This window comes from Camellia sinensis, chromosome 9 (assembly GCF_055761805.1).
Source record: "Camellia sinensis isolate YWXY chromosome 9, ASM5576180v1, whole genome shotgun sequence".
Taxonomy (NCBI): domain Eukaryota; kingdom Viridiplantae; phylum Streptophyta; class Magnoliopsida; order Ericales; family Theaceae; genus Camellia; species Camellia sinensis.
In genome coordinates, this window is record NC_138969.1 from 130,063,171 (window position 1) to 130,087,965 (window position 24,795).

The following is a 24,795-nucleotide window of genomic DNA, read 5'->3' on the forward strand; positions in this document are numbered from 1 at the left end:
CACCCTGTACCAGATGTTGAAATACCCCCACGGGAAGGGGATGGCTATTGTTTTTGAGAATTCATCAATCCATCCGCCGCCAGCAGTGTCTACACTGATTTTGGAAATCGAGCATGGCACGGAGGATGTGTTCCTATCGGGATTTACCCTAGCCGAGGCCCGGGTCGTACGAAACATCTTAGCTGTTGATGAGGGGTTGAACGTTAGCGCTCAGTCAGTATACCTCACGAACAAACTCTAGCACATCCCTGGGATGGGACTAGGAAGAAGTGGCCGGAAGGGCATTGCAGTATCGGCCGAAGTGCCGCACAACCCGCATACCTTTGGCTTAGGTTATCTGCCTACCAAAGAGGACTGGGTGAGGAAAGGCAAGGAGATGGCTGGGAGAGCCAGAGCAAAGCAGGCGGGGAAGCCTTATGAGTTAATGCACCGACTCATCCATGGTACCCTAAACGGACACTTTGTTCGGGAGGGGGAGGATTTTCCATTGTGTGGCTTCCTAGAGCCATGGTTGAACGCAGAGAAGCGTCGCTTGCCAGGGTTTGAGATCTTTTTTGACCTACAGTTATCCGGGGATGATGTTGCTGAGGAACAGACAGACCCATCAACTGAAGTTGAGCAGTGTGGAAAAGTGGATTCTGAGACCATTGCGATAGAAATAGGGATAGCACTGGCTTGTCTACTTTCAGATCCTCCGATCGTACAGAAGTGCTTGGGGGATAACTTTTCGGTGTCCATGATCAGGAATGAAATGGCTGCGAGCCCACCTTCAAACATTTTGGATGCATCCATCGCACCCTCCCTCATCTGGCAGTACGAGGAGGGATTTTTATCAAGCAGCACCAAGTCAGGTAGTAAGCCAGAATTTGATTCCACCGAGTCTGTGGAGTTGGAATCAGGTTCCAGCTCATCTGAGTATGAGTCCGGTATTCCTAGGGGTGACAACCTGGATGCCACAGTCCTATCTAGGTTGTCTTTTTCTTTCTCTTTTGAGTCTGTTGTAACAGAGGAATCAGACAATTTGGAAGTGATTAATGAGAATGGTGACTGTGGCTTCTGAGTACTTTTCTGTGCCTTTGATTTATTGTATTAATCAGAACTTTCAAAATTTTGATGAAAACGACGAGGAAGAAATTCCTCCAGTTTTACAGAGAGGTATCGAAGTCGACCCTTCCAAAATCAAGGCCATCTTAGAAATGCCACCACCGAGGACTGAAAAGGAAGTGCGAGGCTTTCTAGGTAAAGTGCAATTCATAAGACGGTTTATTGCTAAATTAACCTTGACTTATGAACCACTTTTTGGTCTCTTGAAGAAAGGAACGAAGTTCCAATGGGACGGCCGATGCCAAGCTGCTTTTGAATAGATCAAGCAGTACTTACAGAACCCACCTGTGTTGTCACCACCTGAGCCAGGGAAACCGTTGATTTTGTACCTTTCAGTAACTGAAATTACAATGGGCTGCATGCTTGCACAGAAGTTTGAGGACAAAGTGGAGAGAGCTATCTACTACCTGAGCAAGAAGATGTTAGATTACGAGACCCATCACACTCCACTCGAGAAGGCTTGTTTGGCCTTGGTATGGGCTACTAGGAAGCTGCGGCACTACCTATTAGCTCACTCTGTAATGTTGGTTTCAAGATTAGATCCCATCAAATATCTTTTCGAGAAACCAGCACTTACGAGTAGGCTAGCCTGTTGGTTGCTTCTGCTTTCTGAATTCGATCTAAAGTATGTAACTCGCAAGTCAGTAAAGGGGAGAGCGGTAGCGGAGTTCCTAGCCGATCACCCAGTTGAGGGGGATGAAGCAGTTGTGTACTTATTCCCAGACGAGGCCATCTTGCATATCGAAGATGAGTTTTGAACGATGTACTTTGACGGAGTGTCAAACTAGTACGGGTATGGGATAGGGGTGTTGCTGATAGCACCCGACAATTCCCGTATCCCTCTAGCATTTAAACTCCGGTTCAAAGTCTCGAACAACGAAGCAGAGTAGGAAGCATGCATTGCTGGTTTAGAAGCCGCCCTAGAACTAGGGACAAAACGGTTGGACGTCATCGGGGACTCGAACCTTGTTGTATCTCAAGCTAAAGGAGATTGGAAAGTCAAAGAAGAAAAGATGAGAATTTACCACCAGACCTTGGACTTGCTGATTCCTCGGTTTGAGAAACTGAACTTCGCTCATCTGTTAAGAGAAAACAATAGGTTCGCAGATTCATTAGCAACTCTATCTTCTATGATAGACATCACTTTTGGAGTCCAGATGCGTTCGATCATCATTGGCCAGAAGTTTGTGCCGGCCTACAAGTTGATTGCAGCCATAGAAGAGGTTCAAGATGAGAACCCCTGGTATTACTATGTCTGGAACTTCTTGGAGAAAGAGGCATATTTACCAGGGGCAAATGTCAAGAATAAAAGGGCAATTCGAAGAATGGCTGCTCAATTCATCATCTACAGGGAAAAACTGTACAAGAGAGGTCATCTGGGAATGCATAAGCTGTGTGTTGAGGCTAAAGAGTCGAAGCGCCTAATGGAGGCCATCCATGGAGGAGAGTGCGGAGCGCACATGAACGGGGTGATGCTAGCCCGAAAGATCCTCAGACAGTACTACTGGTCCACCATGGAGGAGGACCGTATTGGCTTTGTCTGGCGATGCCACAAATGTCAGATCCATGCAAACCGCATGAACATTCCGCCGTCGAAGCTGTATAACATGACTTCGCCATGGCCATTTTCTGTCTGAGGGATTGATGTGATCGGGGCTGTCACTCCGAAGGGGTCCAATGGGCATGAGTTCATTCTGGTCGCGATAGACTATTTCAGAAAGTGGGTTGAGGCCCAATCTTATGCGGTATTGAAGGCTTCACATGTGGCGAAGTTCATCAGGAACAACATCATCTGTCGCTACGGGGTCCCGAACGAGATTATTTCAGATAATGGTTCTCACTTCAAGAAAGTAGTGATTGACTTGTTGGAAAAATACAACGTGGCTTTTCATAAGTCATCTATATATCGGCCGCAGACTAACGGAGTAGTTGAGGCCGCCAACAAGAACATCAAACACATTTTGCAGAAGATGGTGGAAACCTACCGGGACTGGCCAGATAAGTTGCCATTTGCTCTGTGGGGCTACCGGACTTCAATTCGAACTTCTACTGGAGCGACTCTGTATTCGTTGGTTTATGGGATGGAGGTCGTTCTACCTATTGAAGTTGAAGTTCTGTCATTACGAGTACTGGCTGAGTGTCAGATAGCTGAGGCAGATTGGCAGCAGAGCAGATTCGAGGAACTCATGCTCTTTCATGAGAGAAGGCTGAAAGCACTGTACCATGTTCAAGGTTATCAATGACGAATTGCCAGGGCTTTCAACAAGAAGGTTAAGTCCAGAAATTTGAAGGAAGGAGATTTGGTGCTCAAAGACAACCGAGCTCCCATCTACGACCCTAGGGGCAAGTTCAGACCTAATTGGACTGGTCCTTACATCATTAAGCCTATTTGGTCAGGTGGAGCTGTCGTCCTGATGGACCTAGATGGCCTAGAGTTCTCACAGTCGATCAACATGGACAAGTTGAAGAAATATTACCCCTGAGTGGCTCGCTAGGCCGAAAACCCGAAAGGGCGACCTAGGCAAAAGTTAGAGCATAGAAAAATTTAAAATTATAAAAATTGAGCTCGCAAGGTTTAAAACCCGCAAAGGGCGGCCTTGGCAAAAGTTAGAGCGTAAAAGGTGAGGGTTAATAAACAAGAGAACCCAAACCAAGCTACGTAAGGCTTGATTCCCATCTTTGGGATACGTAGGCAACTTCATTCTGAAGTCCAGCCATAAACACTTCCCCGATCAACTTTGTCCATGTGATCATGTTTTGTCATCTTTGTCTATTCTGCATTCAAGAGCTTGGTCGTGATCTCCGGTGCAGTGCTATTTAGACTAGGGGCAACTTTCCAGTTGCTGGGATCCGGGGTTGTGCATCTCAGTGGCAGATCTCAGGCGTATCCAGTTCTGATCCATATCGAAAATGGTTTTGAAAAGTTTTAATAAAAGTTGATTTTGTTCAGATTAATCTTTTTATAACTTAGACCATTTTTGGACCAAACGAAAAATTTTCAGTACCCACAACCTTCAATTTTATTGATTTCAATACAGAGTCCTCTTGCTCTTGAATACAAATTAAAGTTGCTTTTTATTACATTCGTAAAGAAAACTTGAAAGTACTAATTAAAGCAAATAAATCACAGGCATAGTCAGGTGTTCCTATGTCCCCTCCTAGAGCTGGTCGAAGCCTCTGATGCCAAGCTGGGCCCAATATGTGCCTCTTCATTGAGCCAATCTATGCACTCATCAGAAAGAGTGTAACTGAAAGTGGGAGCGGGGCCAGAAGCTCTCTAGTCCTCCATGCCGTGGCATACTGAGCTAGCTGTGCGCCTTGGATCGGAAATGTAGCAGGGTACTCTATCCCTTCTGCTGGGTAGGTCTGATCATGGCCGAACTGGTGCTGGAATCGGAAAGAAAAGTAGAACACGCAGTGTGTCAGACCAATCAACTGAATCCCGGCCTGTCGGGACATGCTGTAGCTCATTGCCGGTAAATTGAGCCAAGGACAACGCCAAGCAATACGGTCTGCGGACAAACTGCACATCCAATCGAACCACCATCCCTCATCAAGGGCACCGACTAGACGTCGCCGGAAGAAGTAACCGCGAGCTGAGTATGTTGGGCAAGAGTCCACAACCTGCAACTTGTCCATCAACCACACCTGGGGAGGGATGAAAAATGAGAGAATAAAGAATAGAGAGGTGTATGTTGAGAGAAAAGTGAGAAAAAGGGTTTTGTGAGAAAAAATCGTGTCTAAGGGCCGAGTGATGTGAGTAATATATGTGAGGACGGGTAGGAACATTACCTGCAGCAATAGTGGACTCCCCGTAAATCTGGTCGTTTCCCGGCAATGAAAAGCATCCAAGCCCATCAATGTCTCGACCAATGTCATAGCAATGCAGCTCCTGCCCTCTTTCAAGCCTTGGGCAACTTCGATCAAACGAACGCTAGGCCCACTGAAGCCTGGGGCAAGCAAAAAGTGAGACAACATACACAAGCAAAGGGCATGTCGCCGAAAACATTGCCAATGGTGATCACCGCGGTCACCGGCATCGGAAAAATGATGAATCAAGCTGAGGATGTCCAATTCCCCGTCGCGGATCAAAGACCGAGCGTCGTGCATAGTGAACCCACACATTCGCCCTAAGGCTTGTGCGTGGCCGAAGCGAAGTTGGGGCAAGATTTTTTTGTTGCGCTCGGATTCCATCAAAGCTTGGAAGTCTTCGAAGGTAGGACACATCTCTTGCCCACCAAAACTGAAGACATGTGTTACTGGGTTCCAAAACCTTGCCGCGACATGGAGAAACGGAAGGTGCAGCGGAGTGCGACTCAGCGTGAATAGTGCATTTATGCCGAAGCCTCGGAAGTTCAACTTTTCCAAGTCGTCTAAGGTAGCAATCCAAGTTATGAGATTTTGGATGAGAAATGCCTCCATTTTGATGTAAAACTGAGATGGAATGAGAGAACCACGAAGCTGGAACTTTTATGGAGGATAAGGCACTGTTTGGAGGACAAGTGTCAAAAATCTGGAGGTCATCATGCCAACTGGTCGGCCGACCACTTTTTCTGGTTGGCCAGCCAGTTTTTCTGGTCGACCAACCACATAACTGGTTTACTGAGCAAAAAACTGGTCAGCCAACCACTTTTGGTGGTCGGCCATGGAGAAAAACTGGTTTTTGGCCTTTTTCTAGTCTCTAGAAGAGAGCTCCTAGCCTTTCCATGTGTTGGGAGTGTTGAAAGTCCGAGTTTACCTCTGTTTCGGATGCGTTCCGTTGCCCCGTTTGTCCGAAATGCGTTTGCTTATCGAGTTGTTAAGTTTTGCTTATCGAGTTGTTATGTTTTTCTTATCGAGTCATTAAGTTTTACTTATCGAGTTGTTAAGTTTTACCGAGTTGTCGAGTTTTGTTCATCGAATTGTTGCCCTTTGTTTATCAACAATTGTCGAAGTTTGCTTATCGAGTTGTAAACTTGCTAAGGTTTTGTTGTTTCTTAGTGAGTTAAGCTATTTAGTTTGCTATGTTGGCTCATTACCTGACTTGGCAATGTACAATGTTCAATTTCCGTTCAATCTCATTTTTGTGCAAAATGATGCGATGCGATGCTAAGAATGCAAAATATAACACTTTTTGAACAAAAAGCTGTTTCACTCCGTCATAGCTTCTTTTGTTACAACATTTTACAATGGGGTACAAGTTTTAAAGAAAATAAAACTGCCTAAAGCTGATGTGCTACAACTACTAGTAAAAAAGTAAAACAAAAAGAAAATAAAGCAATAACATCTGCATCAGTGCTGTCAGGCTCAAGATCGGGAGGCTCTTTTCATCCTCTTCGGCTGAGCAGCCTCTGCACCACCTCCACCAGCACTACCATCCGAATCGGAGCTGCCATCCTCGGAACCCTCCTCGGCATCACCTCCACTCTCAGAACCGGAGCTGGAGTCCCTCTCTCTGCCTGCGGATGTTTCTGACTGAGGATGCGCTGACTCCTCCTCCTCGCTGGACTCCTCATCATCTCTGATAGGCGCTCTGCGCCTGCCTCGGCTGCGAGTCGAGTCCCCTCTCCCAGCTCCTCGAGAAGGCCTGGATGGCCCAGCCTGTAGCGGTGGCATCTGAAAAAAAAAACAACAAAAGAGGGCAATTTGAATACGTCAGCCAAAGTATGTATATCAGATGCAGATGCGGGAATGCTGCGTAGGGCACGTGCTTGCAAATATAGTATGTGAATGTGGTGTATCAGATGTGCTCTACACATGCAGTCAACCAATGTAATGGGATGTTCAATTGCAGTCTATCATCAGAAGTATGATAAATGCAAGGAAATCGAAAAGTACCGAGACGCTGGTGATGAACAACTACGTCTCTCTCCGCAGGACCATGCTCTCGAGTGAGGCCACCACTCCGAGTAACCCCTCAGTGTACCCTCTGGGAGGCTGCAGATGTAAGTGCAAGTCATCAGTGAATGAATGAATGTCTAAATAACTGAGTGATAAATCAAAACTGTAAGCATACCGGTGGCGAGTCAGGGTCACTGACGTATCGATGATCAGGCAATGGAGGCTCCAATGGAATCGGGTAGGATGTCCCATACTACCAGCTTGTCAGCTCGGTCGGAAGATCCGGCCACCCAGCATACTGATAAGTCGGGGGATCTCTCTAGCCCCACTCCTCGATATGCCAATCCTGCTAGTCGAAGGGGTATCTGTGGCCCGGACTCGACTTGATGATGGCACGCTAGCAGCCCTCCTCGTGGGAGTATAGACACCTGTCAGTGGAGGCATCAAGTATGTATGACGGTAGGTCGCGTAATCTCCGTCCTCCAACAACAGAACTGCATCAATACCCAACATGAGCTCCTCGACCTCCTAGGGAGTGAGTCTCTCAGTGGATCGCATGTCATCTGGAGGTGCTGAGGGGATACCCTGATCAGGGTTGCCCATCGTCTGACGCATGAAGCGATCCCCCAGAAGCCAGGCCCTGCCAACTGGCCCCTCAAATAAAGTCCTGTATCGAGAAGCGGCCTATGCCCCAGGGAATCGGCACCGGGCACCTCCTGACAAGGGTGCCTAGGGCTGGCAAGTGATCTGTGGATAACTAGTGCATAAACGGATTAGATGTCATGAATATGCAAGATGAATTAAAGCTAAAAGCATGAAGAACTAAGAGTTTTTTATTACCTCTATCACCCGTACAGTGTCGAAGAACTGCCGGAGGTATGGCAAAGTCTCCCCAGTCCTCGGCCGACACCGACCCTCAAATCTACGAGAGTAGGAGATCTCAAGAGGTACCTCCACCTCAAGCTCAGGGGCCAGCGTTAGGAAGTATGCATAAACCCATAGCTGTGAAAGGCAAGACAACGACTGCCAAAACACAGAATATACGGAAAATACAGAATGCAGAGTACATAATGTAATGTGTGTTGTGTGTGCAGTGTACAGATAATGAAAAGCGAAAATGTAAATCAAGAGGGCAAAATGTTTCTCCCAAGCTGTCCAGTAGCCACCTACTATGTTCCCTTGCCCGCGAGAGGTCGCGCTCATATAACAGTAAAGGATAGCGAGGCCGGCGCCACCCCAATCATACTGGCTGACCTGTGATAGGTCTACCAAAGCACTAAGCAAATAAAGTCCAACTGTGTTCCCCCCGTCGGAGAACAGAGTGGTCCCGATGAGGAACATCAAAAAACCCCAGGCATACTGCTCTATCTCCTCGACAATCTCGGGCAAATTCCTCCTGACCTGCTCGGAGAACTAGGTGTACCTGACTCTATCTGATGATCTGCCTATCGGCGGGCGTGCTCCCAGCAGATAAATCCAAGCCGCCCCCCACTCGCCCATGTCTGCGTCATAGGGGACCGGTCGGCCGGCCACGTCAAGGCCCGTCAACATAGAGAAGTCATACAGGGTCATCGTCATGTCCCTAGTAGTTGAAAAGTGGAACGAGTTGGTGGTGTCCCACCATCTCTCCACAAGTGCCCCCATGAGGGTCCTACTCGCCGGATGACGAGATATCCCCACGCAGAAAGGTCCAAATCCTGCCTCGTCCACGATGTGACGTACAGCATCTGGGAGCTCCGCATACCACTCCCTAGCAAGGATCGATCCATAACCCTGTGTGGAACGGGAAGATACCTGCATTCAGAATGAACAGATGTATTCAGTTTAAAATGAAATGTATGAGCTGCGTGCAAATGAAGTAGATGAATTGTGTGTTCAGAAATGAAGTAAATGTATGGGTTGTGTGTTCAGAAATGAAATGAGTGAGTTGCGTGTTCGAAGTGGAATGTATCAGTTGCGTGGAAACAAAAATGTATAGGCTGTGCGTTCAGAATTGAAAGGTTTGAGCTGTGTGTTCAAAGTGGAATGTATGAGCTGCGTGCAAATAGAAATGTATAGGCTGTGTGTTCAGAATTGAAAGGTCTGAGCTGTGTGTTCGAAGTGGAATGCATGAGCTACGTGCAAAATTAAATCAAATACTGTGCGTCCAATATGAGCTGCGTGCAAATGAAATGTGTGAGCTGTGTGTTCAAATAGAAAAGTGAGTTATGTGCCTGAAAAAAGGAGCTGTATGCCCAAAGAATGAGCTGTGTGCCCGAAAATGTGCTGTGTGCCTGAGACAAACTGAGCAGTCAGAACGAACCATATGTTCAGAGTAAGCTGCGTGCCAAGTGAACAAATACTGTGTTACAAGCTGCGTGCTAAATGAACAGAGTATTGTTATGTATGAGCTGTGAGCCAAACGGACCGGATGGATCCGTGTAAATGTGTTCAGAACAAGCAAGTATAATACATAGCGAAAACATGAAGTGAGCAAGAAATGCAAAAATACATTGCGGAGAATGCAAAAGGGAAGTACGTACCTCTCGCGCTTGGTGAGACAGATGAGACTCTGGCTCCCGTAGCAGTAGGTCTGCGGGTGCTCGTCAATCGAAGTCGGTAAAGTGATAGAAGGTGGTAGGAGGCAGGATGTGCTCCTGAGGGTGGTACCTCTCCAGGTCGAAAGGCCGAATCCTCGGAGGCAATGACATGATGTCTGGCTCGTCCTCGGCATGTGGAGAACCTTCGTCGTGATGGAAATGATCCGCCATCCAAAAAATCTACAAAAAATGAGCAAAAATGAGCAAAATGAGCCAAAATTGTAAAAAGTCAACAAAAGTCAACTATTGGGAAAGAAAAAAGTCAACAAAAGTCAACCCCCGAGAAAATGTGCCAAACTTCGAGACAAACATACCTCAAGTGGCGAAAATGGAAAAAGAAGCTCCGAAATCAAATTTTAATTGGTTCAAAGCGAAGAGAACCGAAAGTTTTCACGAAACAACTTCGTGTAGGGCATTGGAAAACGTGTATAAAGTGCAGATCAGAGAGAGAAAAGGGTCTAGGGAGCAAGAAGAGCTGATTTCAGCCTTGGAGGTGTGAGAAAAAGTGTTTTGGACAAGTGAACTTAAAGATCCGGCCTTAGAAGACTAAACTGCCCCGAATTTCTATAAACTGGTTGCCCTACCAGTTTTTCTGGTTGGCTGACCACCTTGGTAAGCAAAAGGTGGTCGGCCACTAGCCTAGGTGGTCGGCCATCCTCCTGGATGGTCTCCAAGGTCCTTTTGTTCTCCTTGTGTATTTTGGTGATGATTGGAGTCCTTGACTCTCGAGAAAGTACAAGAAAAGTACACTTTTCGACGCGAAATTGTCTCCGCGGGAACTTCAAATTCAATTCTTCGATGCGTGGCTCATCGTTACTCGTCAATAACAAGGTGTATCCTTTTTGAATACTTTGTGACCCCTCCGGGAGGTAAATCGGAGGTTCCAGTTAAATCGTTCGCGTTAAGGCTTGTATTTCCTTATTCGGCATTATGTTTCGAGCATACTATTGAAGTGGCACTTCGCTCGCATTGTCATGCACCCTTTCCTCTCTGGCATTTGTTATACACACTTTAAGCGTGTAGTTATGCACGTCTCGTTGCATTGTTACGCACACCATTCGTCGCACTGTTATGCATGTTTCTCTCGTATTGATAGACACGCTTTGTTTGTGTTGTCATGCACATTGTATCGCATTGTTATGCGTCACACTTAGGTCACATTGTCATGCACCCTTTCTTGCATTGTTGTGCGTCACACTTAGGTCGCATTGTCATGCACCCTTTCTTGCATTGTTATGCGTCACACTTAGGTCACATTGTCATGCACCCCTTCTCGCATTGTTATGCGTCACACTTAGGTTGCATTGTCATGCACCCCTCCTCGCATTGTTATGCGTCACACTTAGGTTGCATTGTCATGCACCCCTTCTCGCATTGTTATGCGTCACACTTAGGTTGCATTGTTATGCACCCCTTCTCGCATTGTTATGCGTCACACTTAGGTTGCATTGTCATGCACCCCTTCTCACATTGTTATGGGTCACACTTGGGTTACATTGTCATGCACCCCTTCCCGCATTGTTATGCGTCACACTTAGGTTTCATTGTCATACACCCACACTTCACTTACATTGTCACGCACTTTTCACTTGCATTGCCATGCATATCTCTAACGAATATTGTACCTGTTGAGTTTCTTTCTTTTACAGGCACGATATTGTATGTACGGTTCATTTGAAGCTGGTGCGACCAGACGAACCGAACGGTATTGTATTCTCTGTGTGAAACGTAGCGAGAATTGCGTAATTCTCTTACATTCTTTCTGCATGTAATGTAGTTTGATTTGTTTTCTTTCGCTTGACCTATTGCATTTATTGTGTATAATTGCTTCATTACAGCTTTCTTTGCATGATCATAGGTTATGTCCGGCATTGTGCATGTCCATTGCATTTTGCCCCTGCCTACGGGCACATCTCTTTGCTTATCTCGCCTGTTTGTTCAAGTTTTCGGCCTCGTCAAAAATGGGTCGTCTCTGGGCTTTGACATTCACTCCCGTCACTTATGACTTTCGAGTTCTGTCAAAGAGGGGCAACTATAGACACCCCATTTTTGACCGACCTTAAGACTCAGACGTCATCGATTGTGTGCTCGGTGATCGCGCATGTTGTGCTCGTTTCGAGGTTTTAGAGTTCTTGGTTGAGAGCCTCACCTCCGGACCTCGGGACCCTTTGTACTTTAACTCGGTCCGCGGACCAAGTTTTGTTTTCTCTTCCTAGAGGGAGGGAGAGGTCTTGTAGACCATCTCTCAGTGGTCGTAGGCTACTTTTCGTGGTCGTAGGCCACTGTTCCCGTTTGGAGACTAGTTTCTAGTTTTCGGAGCCATCGGCCGTGCGCCTCGGTTCGGGACCGCTTAACATTCTCCATTTGGCACGTTTTTTGGAACGCACCTTGTTTCCTCTAACTAGAGGGACACTGTGGTCTGGGAGACCACTTTTGTGGTCATACACCACTTTTTGTACTCAACAGCCAGTTTTTGAGGCTCCCAGCCACGCGTCTTGCCTCCCGAACTCTCGTTTTGTGTTCGTGTTGGTTCGTTCTTGGCACGAACCTTGTTTTCCTTGTTTGGAAGTGGTACAAGGGTGGGAAACCAGCTTTTTTCCTTGGAGACCACTTTTCTCCCCGCCAGCCGGTATTCTAGTCGGGAAACTGGTTTTCTTGGTCTTTGGGCCACATTTTCTGGTTTCCTACCCCACGATTGGCTTGCTTTCAGTGTGGAGACCGCTTTCCCCTAGCCGACCACTTTTTTCCTGGGAAACCACTTTGGGTGATCGACCGACCACTTAAAGTAACAGGCCGACCACCTTTTCTGGTCAGTCCCTTTCCCCTTGTTTTGTCAGGCTGTGTGGATGCCAGCTGTGCCAGCTGGAGGGCATAGACTGTATCCACCATACACGTGTGTGAAGGGATTGCATCCATGTTTAGCTTCTCCAAGAAGCTTGAGCCTTTGTTTTTTCTATAAGAGAGAGGCTCCCTCTTCATTCCAGAGGTTCTGAAAAATTTCCTAAGGTTCAAGTATATACTTCCCCCTATATCTCTATATTTTGGACCAAAAGAGTGGGTTGTTCATCACTTTAGCACCTCAAATCTTAACCATACATCCTTACCATTGAACTGAGGTTCCTAGAGGATTTTTTTGGAGGTTAAAAAGCTAGTTTTTGGCTGAGAAACTTGCTGGTTTTGTTGAGCTTCAAGGGTAACCTCTTTTTCTCCCTTTTAAGCTTTGTCTTGGTCACTCTCTTAGCCATACTTTCAAGCTTATTTGAGCTTTGTTTTCAACTAAAAGGCTTCATATTTAAGTGTTTTTTATGTTTGTTTAAAGCCCTTTTGGTGTTGAGGGTCTTCTACCCTCTTGCATGCCTCATTTGGCCTTGTTTTGTGCCATGCCATAAGGCCTTTGAGTTAACCCTTGCATGGCCTTTTAGCCACTGAAATCAAGTGGATTTTCAGTGGTTGGCATGTGGTTTTGAGGCCCTAAATCAGAGAGGGGTGACCCTCTCTCTTTTGGTCTTGTTTGCTTGCATTTTTGGCCTACCAAAGGAGCATGTGTTTTCATACTTTCAAGGCTCGGTTCAGGCACTTTTTGGTGACTTTTACGGCCTGCCTAGACGCTGTCCATGGCTGGTTTGGTCACCTTGGGTTTGCCTCTTGCATGTGTAGAGTAATCCCTTTTGTGGCTTATCAAAGTAGCATGTCATTCTTGCATGTATTGGTCATATTTTAATGGGTTTTTTGTCATCATTTGGCATGCCATGACTCTGTTTTCAGCTGGTTTGGTAGCCTCTCACATGCTTCATATGCTTGTAGTGTAAATCATGTTTACTAGCTTAGAATGCATGATGTTTTGGACCTCTATTCTAGCATATTTTGGCCATGCTCCAACCTTGTTTTGTTCATATTTTGGGTTGCCTTAGCTCTGTTTTGAGGCCTCTTGGTCGAAAGATGCTTTCCATGCATGCTTGTAGTGTAATAGCCTTGAATAGCTTCGAGTTTTGAAGTCCCTTGCACGCTTAACTTGAGGTATTTTCATGTTTTGGCATCATTGAGCATGATATTTCAGAGCATATAGGGTTGTCATACTTCCATGATTTCCATTTTTTAAGTGCCCTTGAGAGTTGTGCTTTTATATCCAATTTTGTGAACCATTGCATGAGCTTCCTTTTTGTGCCTTTCAAGCAATCATCCCAACTCATTTTGCTACTGTTTTGGGCCTATATAGGGTCTGTTTGGAGTTGGTTTGGCCATTTGAGCATTGCCTTGCATGCCTATAGTGTAATACACTTCACTAGTTTCGATGCTTGAGCCATTTAACATGCATTACATGAGTTTTTGCATAATTCGAAGTCATTTTGTATGCCATTTCAGAGCTGAAACACGTGTCATTGCACTCCATATTTCATCCTTTCAATGCGTTTGGAAAGTTGTGTTTTGTGCCTTAGACTTGGGGCCATTGCATTGTGCATGATTGTATGTGTTTTGATGCCTTATTTCCATCATCTATTGGCCACTGATTTGGGTGTGGTTGAGGCTCATCCATGTTGGTTTAAGTCCATTTTGCATTGAGTATGCCATGTTGTCGCATGATTGATCATTTCATTGTGCATGCCTTGTCCATCTCATCGTGTATGTTAGTTTCTATGTGCATTGTGTATGCTAAGTGTCTTGTGCATTGAGTATGCCATTGTTAGTTCATAGCATTGTGTATGCTAGTTGTATGTTTGCATGTTATCCCTTGCATGTTTGCATGACTTAGTTGTATTGCATTGAGATTGCATGCTAGAGTTGCATTGGTGCATGCCTTGTTTGTTGCATTGTGTTTGAAATAGGGGTTAGTCCAAACACGGGGAACGAGGGATGTTTCATGCTTGAAATGATGAAACGTGCCTCGATTCTCGATTGCCGACACTCTTGACTACCCATGACGGAGTTGTTGGCTTTAGGTGCTTGTATATGCATTCATTTCACATTGAGTCGTGCAATTCGACTCCTCGGCCATCTTGCATCGAGATGCGTGATTAGTGGCCCGAGGGTCAAAGACTACACTCCCTTGAGCTAATGCAATGATGGGGAGAGTGGTTGTGCATATGTGTTGCAAATACTTTGCCATGCCCCTTTCTTGCTCTCTGTTGTAGAAAACTAGAAATCAACAGCAAAAACTGGTCGGCCGACCAGATAAAGTGGCCGGCCGACCACTTTTTCTGGTTTTCACCACAAAAAGTGGTCGGTCGGTGGTCTCCAAGGCCAATAACTGGTCGGCAGCATCCCTGCAGATTCCCAAGGTGGAGTTTCTTCTATCTGGAGCTTGGTGCAAGTTTCTGAGATCAATTGCAAACAGAGGCAAATCGGGGCGTCACGAGGGATTTCTGAACAAGGCGACTCGAGAAGGCATGCATCCTTTGTCATCCAAAACAGAGTTGAGGCAGCCTATTTCATTTCGTTTACATGCTTATTTAAATTGCTTACTTAGTTAATTTGTTGATTAATTAGAGTTGTGTAATAATTAGCTGTAGCTTGTTATTCATTTTGTATGTAATAACTAGTTTAATTAGATTAGCTTAGATTAGCTAGTTGGTTCTGTATTATTCATTCGAACCCTCCGTCGAGAAGGCAAATTTTGTAATAAGTGTGCGTGTGTGTGATGCATGTCTTCCAACCCCCACTTCTTTCTCTTTTTTTATTTACCAGCTTACGATGGTTAGTTTTAGGGCATGTTTCAATTAGCATCCTTATGCTCGCATGTTTGCATCTATTCATCTGTCTTGCATGCACCAGGCTCGACGCATCATACTAACTGCATCGTATTTCAATTCCAAGTTGAATGCGTGTTATCTGTAGCATCTCATATGCCATCTTAGAATAGCCGAGCCTATCTTAGTTGCATTTCGCATGTGTTGCATTAGCCATCTTAAACATGAACTTGGATCATGCATTGATTTCTAACATAGCTTTTGGCTCGGAGTACTCGGTAAGTGTTTATGCTTTAGCATCCTTGCATGTGTGTGAGTGACTGCCATGATAGCATGCTTACCATGAGGCTATTTGCTTATGTGATATAACTGCCTGATTGCCTGTGGGTAGAGGTTGGATTACTTGAATTGGAACATTTCATTAATTGCGAGTTTTAAGCCCACTTGAGAGTGGCAAATCACCATATTTTCTAAGCCTACTTGAGGGTGGAAAAATCTGCATTTTAGCTTACTTGCGAGTAGCAAACCGCTTTCAAAAACAAACATGAGATGTTTTGTGCCAACTTAGGCGATCCAGTCTATACTTGTATGCTGTGCGCATCACATAGTAATTCTAGGTTAATAACCGGAATAAGAGCACATGTGTTTTCAAAACAAGATATCATGTTAGTAAAGGCCGATCTTTGATCGGGCGAGCGGGGGTGCTCATTGCATGACCTTCCCCTCTCGTACCCAAGTTCCCAAGCCGAGGCAACTTTGGTGAAGACGGACACGTGGCCTTAGGCACAAGTCAGGGTTTCCCAAATTTCCCAAAAATAAAATATTTAGGTGGCGACTCTGTATTTGGCAAAGCAGTCCATGTTTGGCACTTCTTTCTTAAAATTAGTTTTTCAAAACGATTTGCCGGATTTGGACTCTTTGGTGATTTATCAATCTCGCATTGCACTTTGCAAGATCAGATTAAGAACCGTGACATTGAGCCCGAACTGTAGTGAAGCCCGATGAACAAAACGAGATTTTCCCGGGACGTTCGGGCTCGTCTACAACCCATCCTGATGTTTCACATCTCCCTCCTTCAGGTATGAGGATTGCCAATGACCACCGCGACGGGACCCTGATCTATCACCTTATCAGGGCGAGGATGGTGATCGGTACCACGGAGCCGACGACTTCATCACATTCCTTTAAACTTGAGTGATGGCTCCTCTTACCAGGGGTGTTGTCTGTGCCCTTCTTAAGGTTGTTGTCACTGTTGCTGGAGATGTTCCTGCTGCAGCTCCCATTCTTGGGCTTACTGCGATACTGACCGAGGTTGTATACATGTGACTAGATGAGGTGATTGAGCAGATCCCTCTTGAACACATTGAGGAGAGGGACCGCATGTTGGTGGTTGCTCCCGGTGTTGAGCAGGTAAACACTTCCCTTATATTTCTGTCCACTATGCTTTACCATTTCATTCCACATTCTCAAATTCTCTCTTTTGAAGGTGCCTGTAGGGTATGTCAATGACCTCCTTTGGACGGTTGATCGACTGCTTCTCATGGTGCGGAGGAGACAGACTGCTTTGGTCACCCATGGGAACGAAGTACACTTTGTCCACAGTTTTGCCACAATCTTGCCCATAATCTTGATGAATCTATTCTAATTTCTTCACTCTTTTTAGCTTGAGCCGGCACCAACTGCACCTATAGGACCTCCTCTAGCTGGGAGAAGGAGAGGGAGATAGGCCCCGGTGAGAGGTAAAGGATGCGTTGATCGTGGGAGAGGTAGAGTGAGACAGTGCTCCCCTTCTTTCGAGGCTACTTTTGATGAGTACACGACCCTTGAGGATGAGGGGGGTGATGTCGTCATCCAGTCCAGCAGTGCCAGTGATGATAGTGACGCGCCTTCTCCCTAGCCGAGGATGAAGAAGGCCAGGATGGGTTGATTTCTCTTTTTCTTTTTTCTTTTTTGCTTTGTAGTTAGGAACTACGTAGCTTCAAATAGACTTTTTTTTTTTTGAAGACTTTTCTTTTGCTTTTGTTTTTGTAAAACAATGATCAGGGTTTGACCCGCTAGTTTATGAAAAGAAAGATTTTGGATGGTTTCTCCTTGCATAGCATGTGATGAATAGTGTAACCCTGGCATAACAATACTTCACAATAATGCTTGCTTTGAATTCATTCTTGAATCACATAATAACCTACAACTGGAAAAAATGCAAAATAAAACTCGATAACAGAAAAAAGAAATAAAAACAACCTAAAAACACTAAAAAACACTTGTTGGGAGCAAGGCTAGACTCAATACACAACCATAGTGAACCAAGGCAAGAGCCAGTTTTCCTCTACAACTGCTTTGTTCTGGGCAAACATTTAGACCCGACCGGGCCCTAATAAGGCATGGCCGGGTCCAAAAAATATGTCGGTGGGTGTGATCCAGCTATTATGCATTGCCTCTTCTCAAACTCTATAAAAGGTGTTCCTATGCTGTTTTTCTGGAAGAATGGCAAGTCTTTGATATTTTGCTCAACAATAGGCTTCGGGATTGGATAGCCACTTTGGATGGCTCAGAAAAGGTGAATTTCCATGGCTTTGGCATAAACTCTCTTTTTTCTTTGAGTCGTACTTCGCTTTGTTTTCTGTTCCTCTATGTCGCTGTTCGATGCTGGAACCTGGTTACACATGTATTTCGCTTTAGGGCTTAAGAAATATGCCCTACACTTGAAGAATTTCAAGCTTTAATGCCATCCCAGCGTGACGAGGAGATTATACCCCAGCCTCATTTTGGCCATGCACGGGCACTTGAACGGATGTGTGGGCTCACTTTACATGAGGCTCAATCCTTAGCCCATAATGGAGAGCTAGCTATACCTAGCTTAATTCAACGGTTTTCCAATATTGGAGATAGTTTTGACCTTCTCTGGTAAGGCCACCGCCACCATGCCCTTTGTTTATGTTTACTTGCACACTTTCTACTTGCCCTTTGTTGTAGTGGAGCCAACATCAGGTTGATTGAAGTGGCCCAATGTCTGAAAGAGGGTAAGAGTTGCATAGGTTTGGCACTGGCCGAGACCTTGATGGGTTTAGACGTTTTTCATCGGCGAGAGACTACTCGTTTTGCAGGGAGTCCGCTGCTTTTCCAGGTATTGTTTCCCACCCTTTCTTATTTATGATTTCTGGCATCCCTTGGCACTCACTCTCTATTTTTCTCAAAGCCCTTTCCTTACTTTTCCCTCAACATACATCTCTCTATTATTTAATTTTTTTATGTTTCATCCCTTCCCAGGTGTGGTTGATGGACAAGCTAAAAGTGGTAGACCCTCACCCCGAGTATTCAGCCTGAGCATACTATTTCCGTCCACAGCTAGTGGACTTCCCCTCAAAAGGATTGTGGTGCAATTGGATATGCAGTAGATCTATGGTTGACATAGCTGGCGTTGCCCTTGACTCAATCTAACTGAGATGAGTTACTACATATCTCGTTAGTCGGGTATACAGTTAGTTAGTCTCACACACTGTGTGTTCTATTTTCTTTTCCAGTTTAAATTCTAGTTTGGACATGATCATACTTGTCTAGATAAAGGGGTGGAATACTTGACTCAGTACCTTGTTTCTTGGAGGACGAGAGAGATTCTAGCCCCCGCCCCTAACTTTAGTTATGCCCTTTTTGGTGAGTATTTGGCTTGGTTTGAGGACGAGGAACAGGTTGGGCCAACTCTAGCGGCAGAGGCATCTACAAGTGCGAGCAGAAGACATAGGGCCACCTGACTTATCTGTGCCCCTAGTTTTATTGCTTTGACTTTCTTTTCAAGTTTGATGTAAAAGCAACTTTGATTTAATCAGAGTGCCGGAGCATGTTCTTGTGTTGAAATCAATGGAATTAAAATTGTGAGCACTGAAAATTTTCCTTTTGATCCCACAAATGGTCTAAGTTGTAAAAGGATAAAATTGAGGAAAATCAATTCATTAAAACTTTTCAAAACAATTTTCGGAAATGGTCACTACTTGACACATATGGAATCAATCCTCAGCATGTACAATCCCAAATTAGGAGATCATAACTATCCATAATTGCGCTCACCATTGCTACTCTAACTTGAAACCGGCCCTTCTGCCAAATGGAGGTAGCACAACCACATTTACAGATGACGGAAAAAGATTGACCGATCAAATAAACAAATATGATAGTTGAGTTGGAGATGGTAGTGGCCGAACTTCAGGATGAAGTTGCCTACGTATCCCAAAGATGGAAATCAGGCCTTACGTAGTTCAGTTCTGGTTCACTCGAGTATTAACTCTCTCCTTTTGCGCTTTAACTTTTGCCAAAGCTGCCCTTTTGGGTTTTTGACCTTGCGAGTTCTGTTTTTCTTTGTTTCTAATGTTTTATGCTTTAAGTTTTGCCTATGTCGCCCTTTCAGGTTTTCGGCCTAGTGAACCTCTCAGGGATAGTATTTTTTCAACTTGTCCATATTGATCGGTTGTGAGAACTCTGGGCTATCTAGATCCATAAGGATAATCGCTCCCCTAATTAGATTGATTTGATGATGTAAGGGTCAGTCTAATTGGCTTTGAACTTGCCCCTGGGGTCATGGATGGGAGCTCGGTTGTTCTTGAGCACCATATCCCCTTCCTTGAGGTTTCTAGACTTGACTTTTTTGTTAAAGGCCCTGGCGATTCTATGCTGATACCCTTGGATGTGATATAACGCCTTTAACCTCCTCTCATCAAACAACATCAATTCTTTGAATTTGCTCTGCTGCCAATCCGCCTTTGTTATCTGACACTCAACCATGATTCTGAGCAACAGTACTTCAATTTCAATTAGTAGAATAGCTTCCATTCCATTCACTAGTGAATAAGGGGTCGCTCCCATAGATGTCCGAATTGACGTTCCGTACCCCCAGAGTGCAAAGGGTAGTTTATCTGGTCAATCCTTCTAAGTTTCCACCATCTTTCGTATGATGTTCTTGACATTCTTGTTAGCGGCCTCAATAACCCCGTTGGTCTGTGGTTTGTATGTTGTTGACTTATGAAAAGCCACATTATATTTCTCGAGCAAATCAACCACCTCTTTCTTGAAATGCGACTCGTTGTCTGAGATAATCTCATTTGGCACCCCGTACCTACAGATGATGTTATTCTTGATGAACTTGGCCACATGTGATGCCTTCAACACAGAGCAAGACTGAGCTTCCACCCACTTGGTAACATAGTTGATAGCTACTAAAATATACTCACGTCCATTTGAACCCTTTGGCGAGACTGCCTCGATGACGTCAATTCTCCAGACTGAGAAAGGCCACGGCGAAGTCATGTTGTAAAGCTTTGATGACGGGATGTTTATGTGATTAGCATGGATTTGACACTTGTGGCATCGCCGCACAAAGGTAATGCAATATTCCTCTATAGTTGATGAATAATAGCCTTACCTGAGGATCTTCCTGGCCAGCATCACACAATTCATGTGTGCTCCGCACTCTCTTCCATGGATAGCCTCCATGAGACGCTTCGACTTTTCTTCAACACAGATCTTATGCATTCCCAGATGGCCTCTCTTGTACAATTTACCCCCTCAGATGATGAATTGGACGGCCATATGCCGTACTCCTTGTTTATCTTTGGCATTTGCCTCTGGTGGATACGTATCCTTCTCTAGAAAATTCTAAATGTCATAATACCAGGGGTTCTTGTCTTGAACCTCATCTATTGTGGCAATGGTCTCATAAGCAGTTGCATATTTCTATTCAATGATGATTGGACGCATCTTGTCTCCAAGCGGGATATCTACCATGGAAGATAGAGTTGCTAATGCATCAGCAAACCTATTGTTCTCTCTCAACAGATGTGTAAATGTCAGTTTTGTAAACCTCAGAATTAAAACGTCCAGGGCCTGATGATAAACCTTCATTTTCTCTTCCTTGACTTTCCAGTCTCTGTTAGCTTGAGAAACAGCCATGTTCGAGTCTCCGATGACGTCCAACCTTGTTGCCCCTAGTTCTAAGGCAACTTCAATCCAGCGATACATGCCTCATATTCTGCTTCATTGTTAGACACTTTGAACCAAAGTTTGAAAGCTAAAGGTATATGGGAATTGTCGAGTGCTACCAGCAACACACTTATGCCATAACCATATTGATTAGATGCTCTGTCAAAGTACATTGTCTATGTATGTTCTTCTATCTGTAGAATCTCTTCATTTGGGAATAGATACTCCACTGCCTCATCTCATTCTACTAGGTGGTTTGCCAAAAATTCCTCTACAACTCTCCCTTTGACCGATCTGCGCGCAACATACTTGAGATCAAATTCGGAGAAAAAAAGCAACCAACGAGCTAGCCTACCCCGTAAGCACTGGTTTCTCAAAGAGATATTTGATGGGATCTAATCTCAAAACCAGATTTACGGAGTGAGCTAACAGGTAGTGTCTCAACTTCCTGGTGGCCCATACCAAAGCTAAGCAAGCTTTCTCGAGGGGAATGTAGTGGGTCTCGTAATCCAGCATCTTCTTACTCAGATAATAGATGGCCTTTTCCACTTTAGCTTATGATTCCTGAACTAGCATGCACCCCACGGTCCAATTTGTCACTGACAAGTACAAGATCAGTGGCTTCCCCGGATCTGGTGGTGACAACACAGACGGATTCTGTAGGTATTGCTTGACCTGCTTAAAAGAAAACTGACATCGATCATCCCATTGGAACTTCTTCCCTTTCTTCAAGAGACCAAACAGTGGTTCACAAGTCAAAGTTAATTTTGAGATAAACCGTCTTCTGAATTGCACTTTACCCAGAAATCCGTACACCTCCTTTTTAGCCCTCAGTGGTGGCATTTCTAAGATGGCCATGATTTTAGATGGATCTACTTCAATTCCTCTCTATGTGATAAAAAATCCTAACATTTTTCCTGCAATCACCCCAAAGGTGCATTTCTATGGGTTTAACCACATTCTATACTCCCTGATCCGCTCAAATTTTTTTTCTAGTGTAGTGTAGTGGCCTTCTCGCTCTTTATACTTGACAATCATGTCGTCCACATACACCGCAACCTCTTTATGGATCATGTCATGCAAGATCATGGTCGCAGCTCTCTGATCAGCCCTCTAATATGTAGCCCTAGCATTTTTTAACCCAAAAGGCATGACTCAGTAGCAATAGGTGCCCTACGGCGTATTAAAAGCAGTCTTCTTTCTGTCCTCTAGTACTATCAAAATCTGGTTATACTCGAAAAACCCATCCATGAATGATAGCAATGCATGGCTCGTGATGAAGTCCACCAACTCGTCAATGTGCGACAATGGGAAGTCGTCTTTCGGGCTAGCTCTATTCAAATCCCGAAAGTCGACACAAGCCTTGATTCTGTTGTCCTTTTTCTGAACCAGAACGATATTGGCCAACTAAGTCGGGTACTCAGACACCATTAAGAAACCTATCTCAATCTATTTGGTGACCTCTTCTTTAATCTTCAACGCCCAATCTGGATAGACTCTACGCAGTTTCTACTTAACTGGTCAGGCCTTAGGGTCAAGAGGGATCCGGTACTATATAATCTCAGGGTCGATTCCAGGCATGTCTTCGTAGGACCACGTGAAAACCTCTTTGAAATTTTTTAATAAAGCGATTAAACGCTCGTGTTCCTCCGAAGACAACATGGACCCGATCTGGACCAAGCGGGATCCTTCTCAGTACCCACATTAATTGCAATGATTTTATTTGTGCAGGGCTTAACACGCCTCTTCTCCTCTTGGTCAACCAAGTTTTTCAAAGCCCGAGAAATTTCTTCCTCTTCGTTTAAGTCAAAATTTTGAAAATCAAGATCAGTGCAACAATCCAAAGGCACAGAGAAGTAAGTGAAATCTACAACATTCCCATTCAAGAAGCCAGGGTCTTCGATTACAGTTGACTTAAAAGAAAAACTGAAAAACAACCTAGATAGGGCCTTGGTATTCGGGTTACCCCTCCCGGAAGTACTAGACTCTGACTCCTCAAAAGAACACGAATCTGACCCCGACTCAACAGACTCAGTGGAATTAGATTCAGACTCATTACTCGGTTTAGAATGACCAATGGTACCTTTCTCAAATTGCCAGACCAAGCATGGAGCCTCATATGCATCCACAATGAGACCAGTGAATTCTACTGCTGGTTTATCCCCGATCATAGAGATAGTAACACTATCCCCCAAGTTGACGGGCTCAGTCCTAGCACTGGAACTTGCTAGTAGGTCAGCTAGTGCTTTCCCTAATAGCTCTTCTTCGACAATGCCCAAGCTTGCAGTCCTGCCTTGCTCTGTACTGCCGCTCAGGTCCTTCTACTCATTCTCCTCTTCTGGTAATTGGTGCCTGAAGAAGATCTCAAACCTCGAGTAATGTATCTTTGTTTCTGGGTTAACCCATGGCTTTCGAAATCCACATAAGGGGAAATCTTCCCCTTGGCGAACAAAGCGTCCGTTCAGGGTTCCTCGTATTGGCTTGTGGACTAGCTCATACTGCCTCCCAGCCCTTTTTGCTTTAAGTCTCCCCCTCAACTCATCCCCTTTCCTCTTCCAATCTTCGGCAGTAGGCTTGCACCCTGACCCAAAAGCATGGGGGTTGTGAATCATCTCTCTGGAAATGGTACCTCTCTAACTGCCACTTTTGCCCAGTCCTGATATAAGAATATGCCCTTGTTTGTTCATCATGTAGATGGACTGAGCGCTCACGTAGTTTCGGTCATCTTTCGTCATGACCGACTGTACCAGACGGGCCTCTGCCAAGGAGAGGCCGAAGAGGAACATATCCTCTTCCCCATGTATTATTTCTAGCAAGGGCATGGTAGTTCCCTAGAGAGGGTGGATTGCAACATTGCCGTAAATCGTAGCAATCCCACCATTGAAGAGGTATTTCACCAGCTGGTGAATCGTTGATGACACTTCCCTCATCTGGTGTAGCCAAGGCCTTTCCAAGAGTAGATTGAAAGTTTCCAGTACATTCATAACATGGAATTCCACCTCATGCTCAGACGGGCCAATCCGTATGTGGTTCTTGAACATTCCCATAACATCCCAGCTAGTGTTGTCATAGGCTCGAAAGGCTTGGATTGTGGGTGCGAAGTTAGCTAGCTTCAAACCTATAGCATAAGCGATCCTTGCCGAACGCACGTTAATCGCCGTGCCGGTATCTACTAGTACCACTGAGATCCACTTTTTTCGGCTCTCTAGAGTCACATACAAGGGTCGGTTGTGGTTTGTACCCTTAGGCGACAACTTTTTATCTGTAAAAGATAACGCTAGATTAATGTCCCCGGACGTGACTAATGACACCAGTTGATCAGCGGTGGTGTCGATAGACAGCTTTGTTTTGTTCATTGCCTCTAGCAGTGCCTACTTATGTTCTCAAGAAGCCATCAACAGCCCCTAGATTGATATGTCTGCCTGAATCTTTTTAAGTTTGTTCAAGACCAGGTCTTCTTCAATGTCTTTCTCTTTCGATTTCTCAACTTCTTTCCTGGAGGACTTTGGCTGATCTAAGGTCGGGGGCTTAAAATACCAACCACTTCGGGTCATATGGTTAATATCATCTATATACCATATGTCATCAGGGGTATCGGCTTTCCACCCTTCGTCAGCATATGCATAGCTTAAATCACTATT

At 44.9% G+C, this 24,795-nt stretch overlaps 1 protein-coding gene across 1 annotated transcript; it reads right to left on the reverse strand.

Annotated features, from left to right (window-relative positions):
* Positions 1-23,985: 23,985 nt before the first annotated feature.
* Positions 23,986-24,510, reverse strand: LOC145799749 (uncharacterized). Its single transcript, XM_082889380.1, has one exon. It carries the CDS (start codon positions 24,508-24,510, stop codon positions 23,986-23,988), a length of 525 nt encoding a protein of 174 aa, XP_082745506.1.
* Positions 24,511-24,795: the final 285 nt, after the last annotated feature.

Excerpts from the sequence above, each read along its gene's own strand:
- LOC145799749 (XM_082889380.1), bottom strand. The coding sequence starts at position 24,510 with ATGAACAAAACAAAGCTGTCTATCGACACCACCGCTGATCAACTGGTG.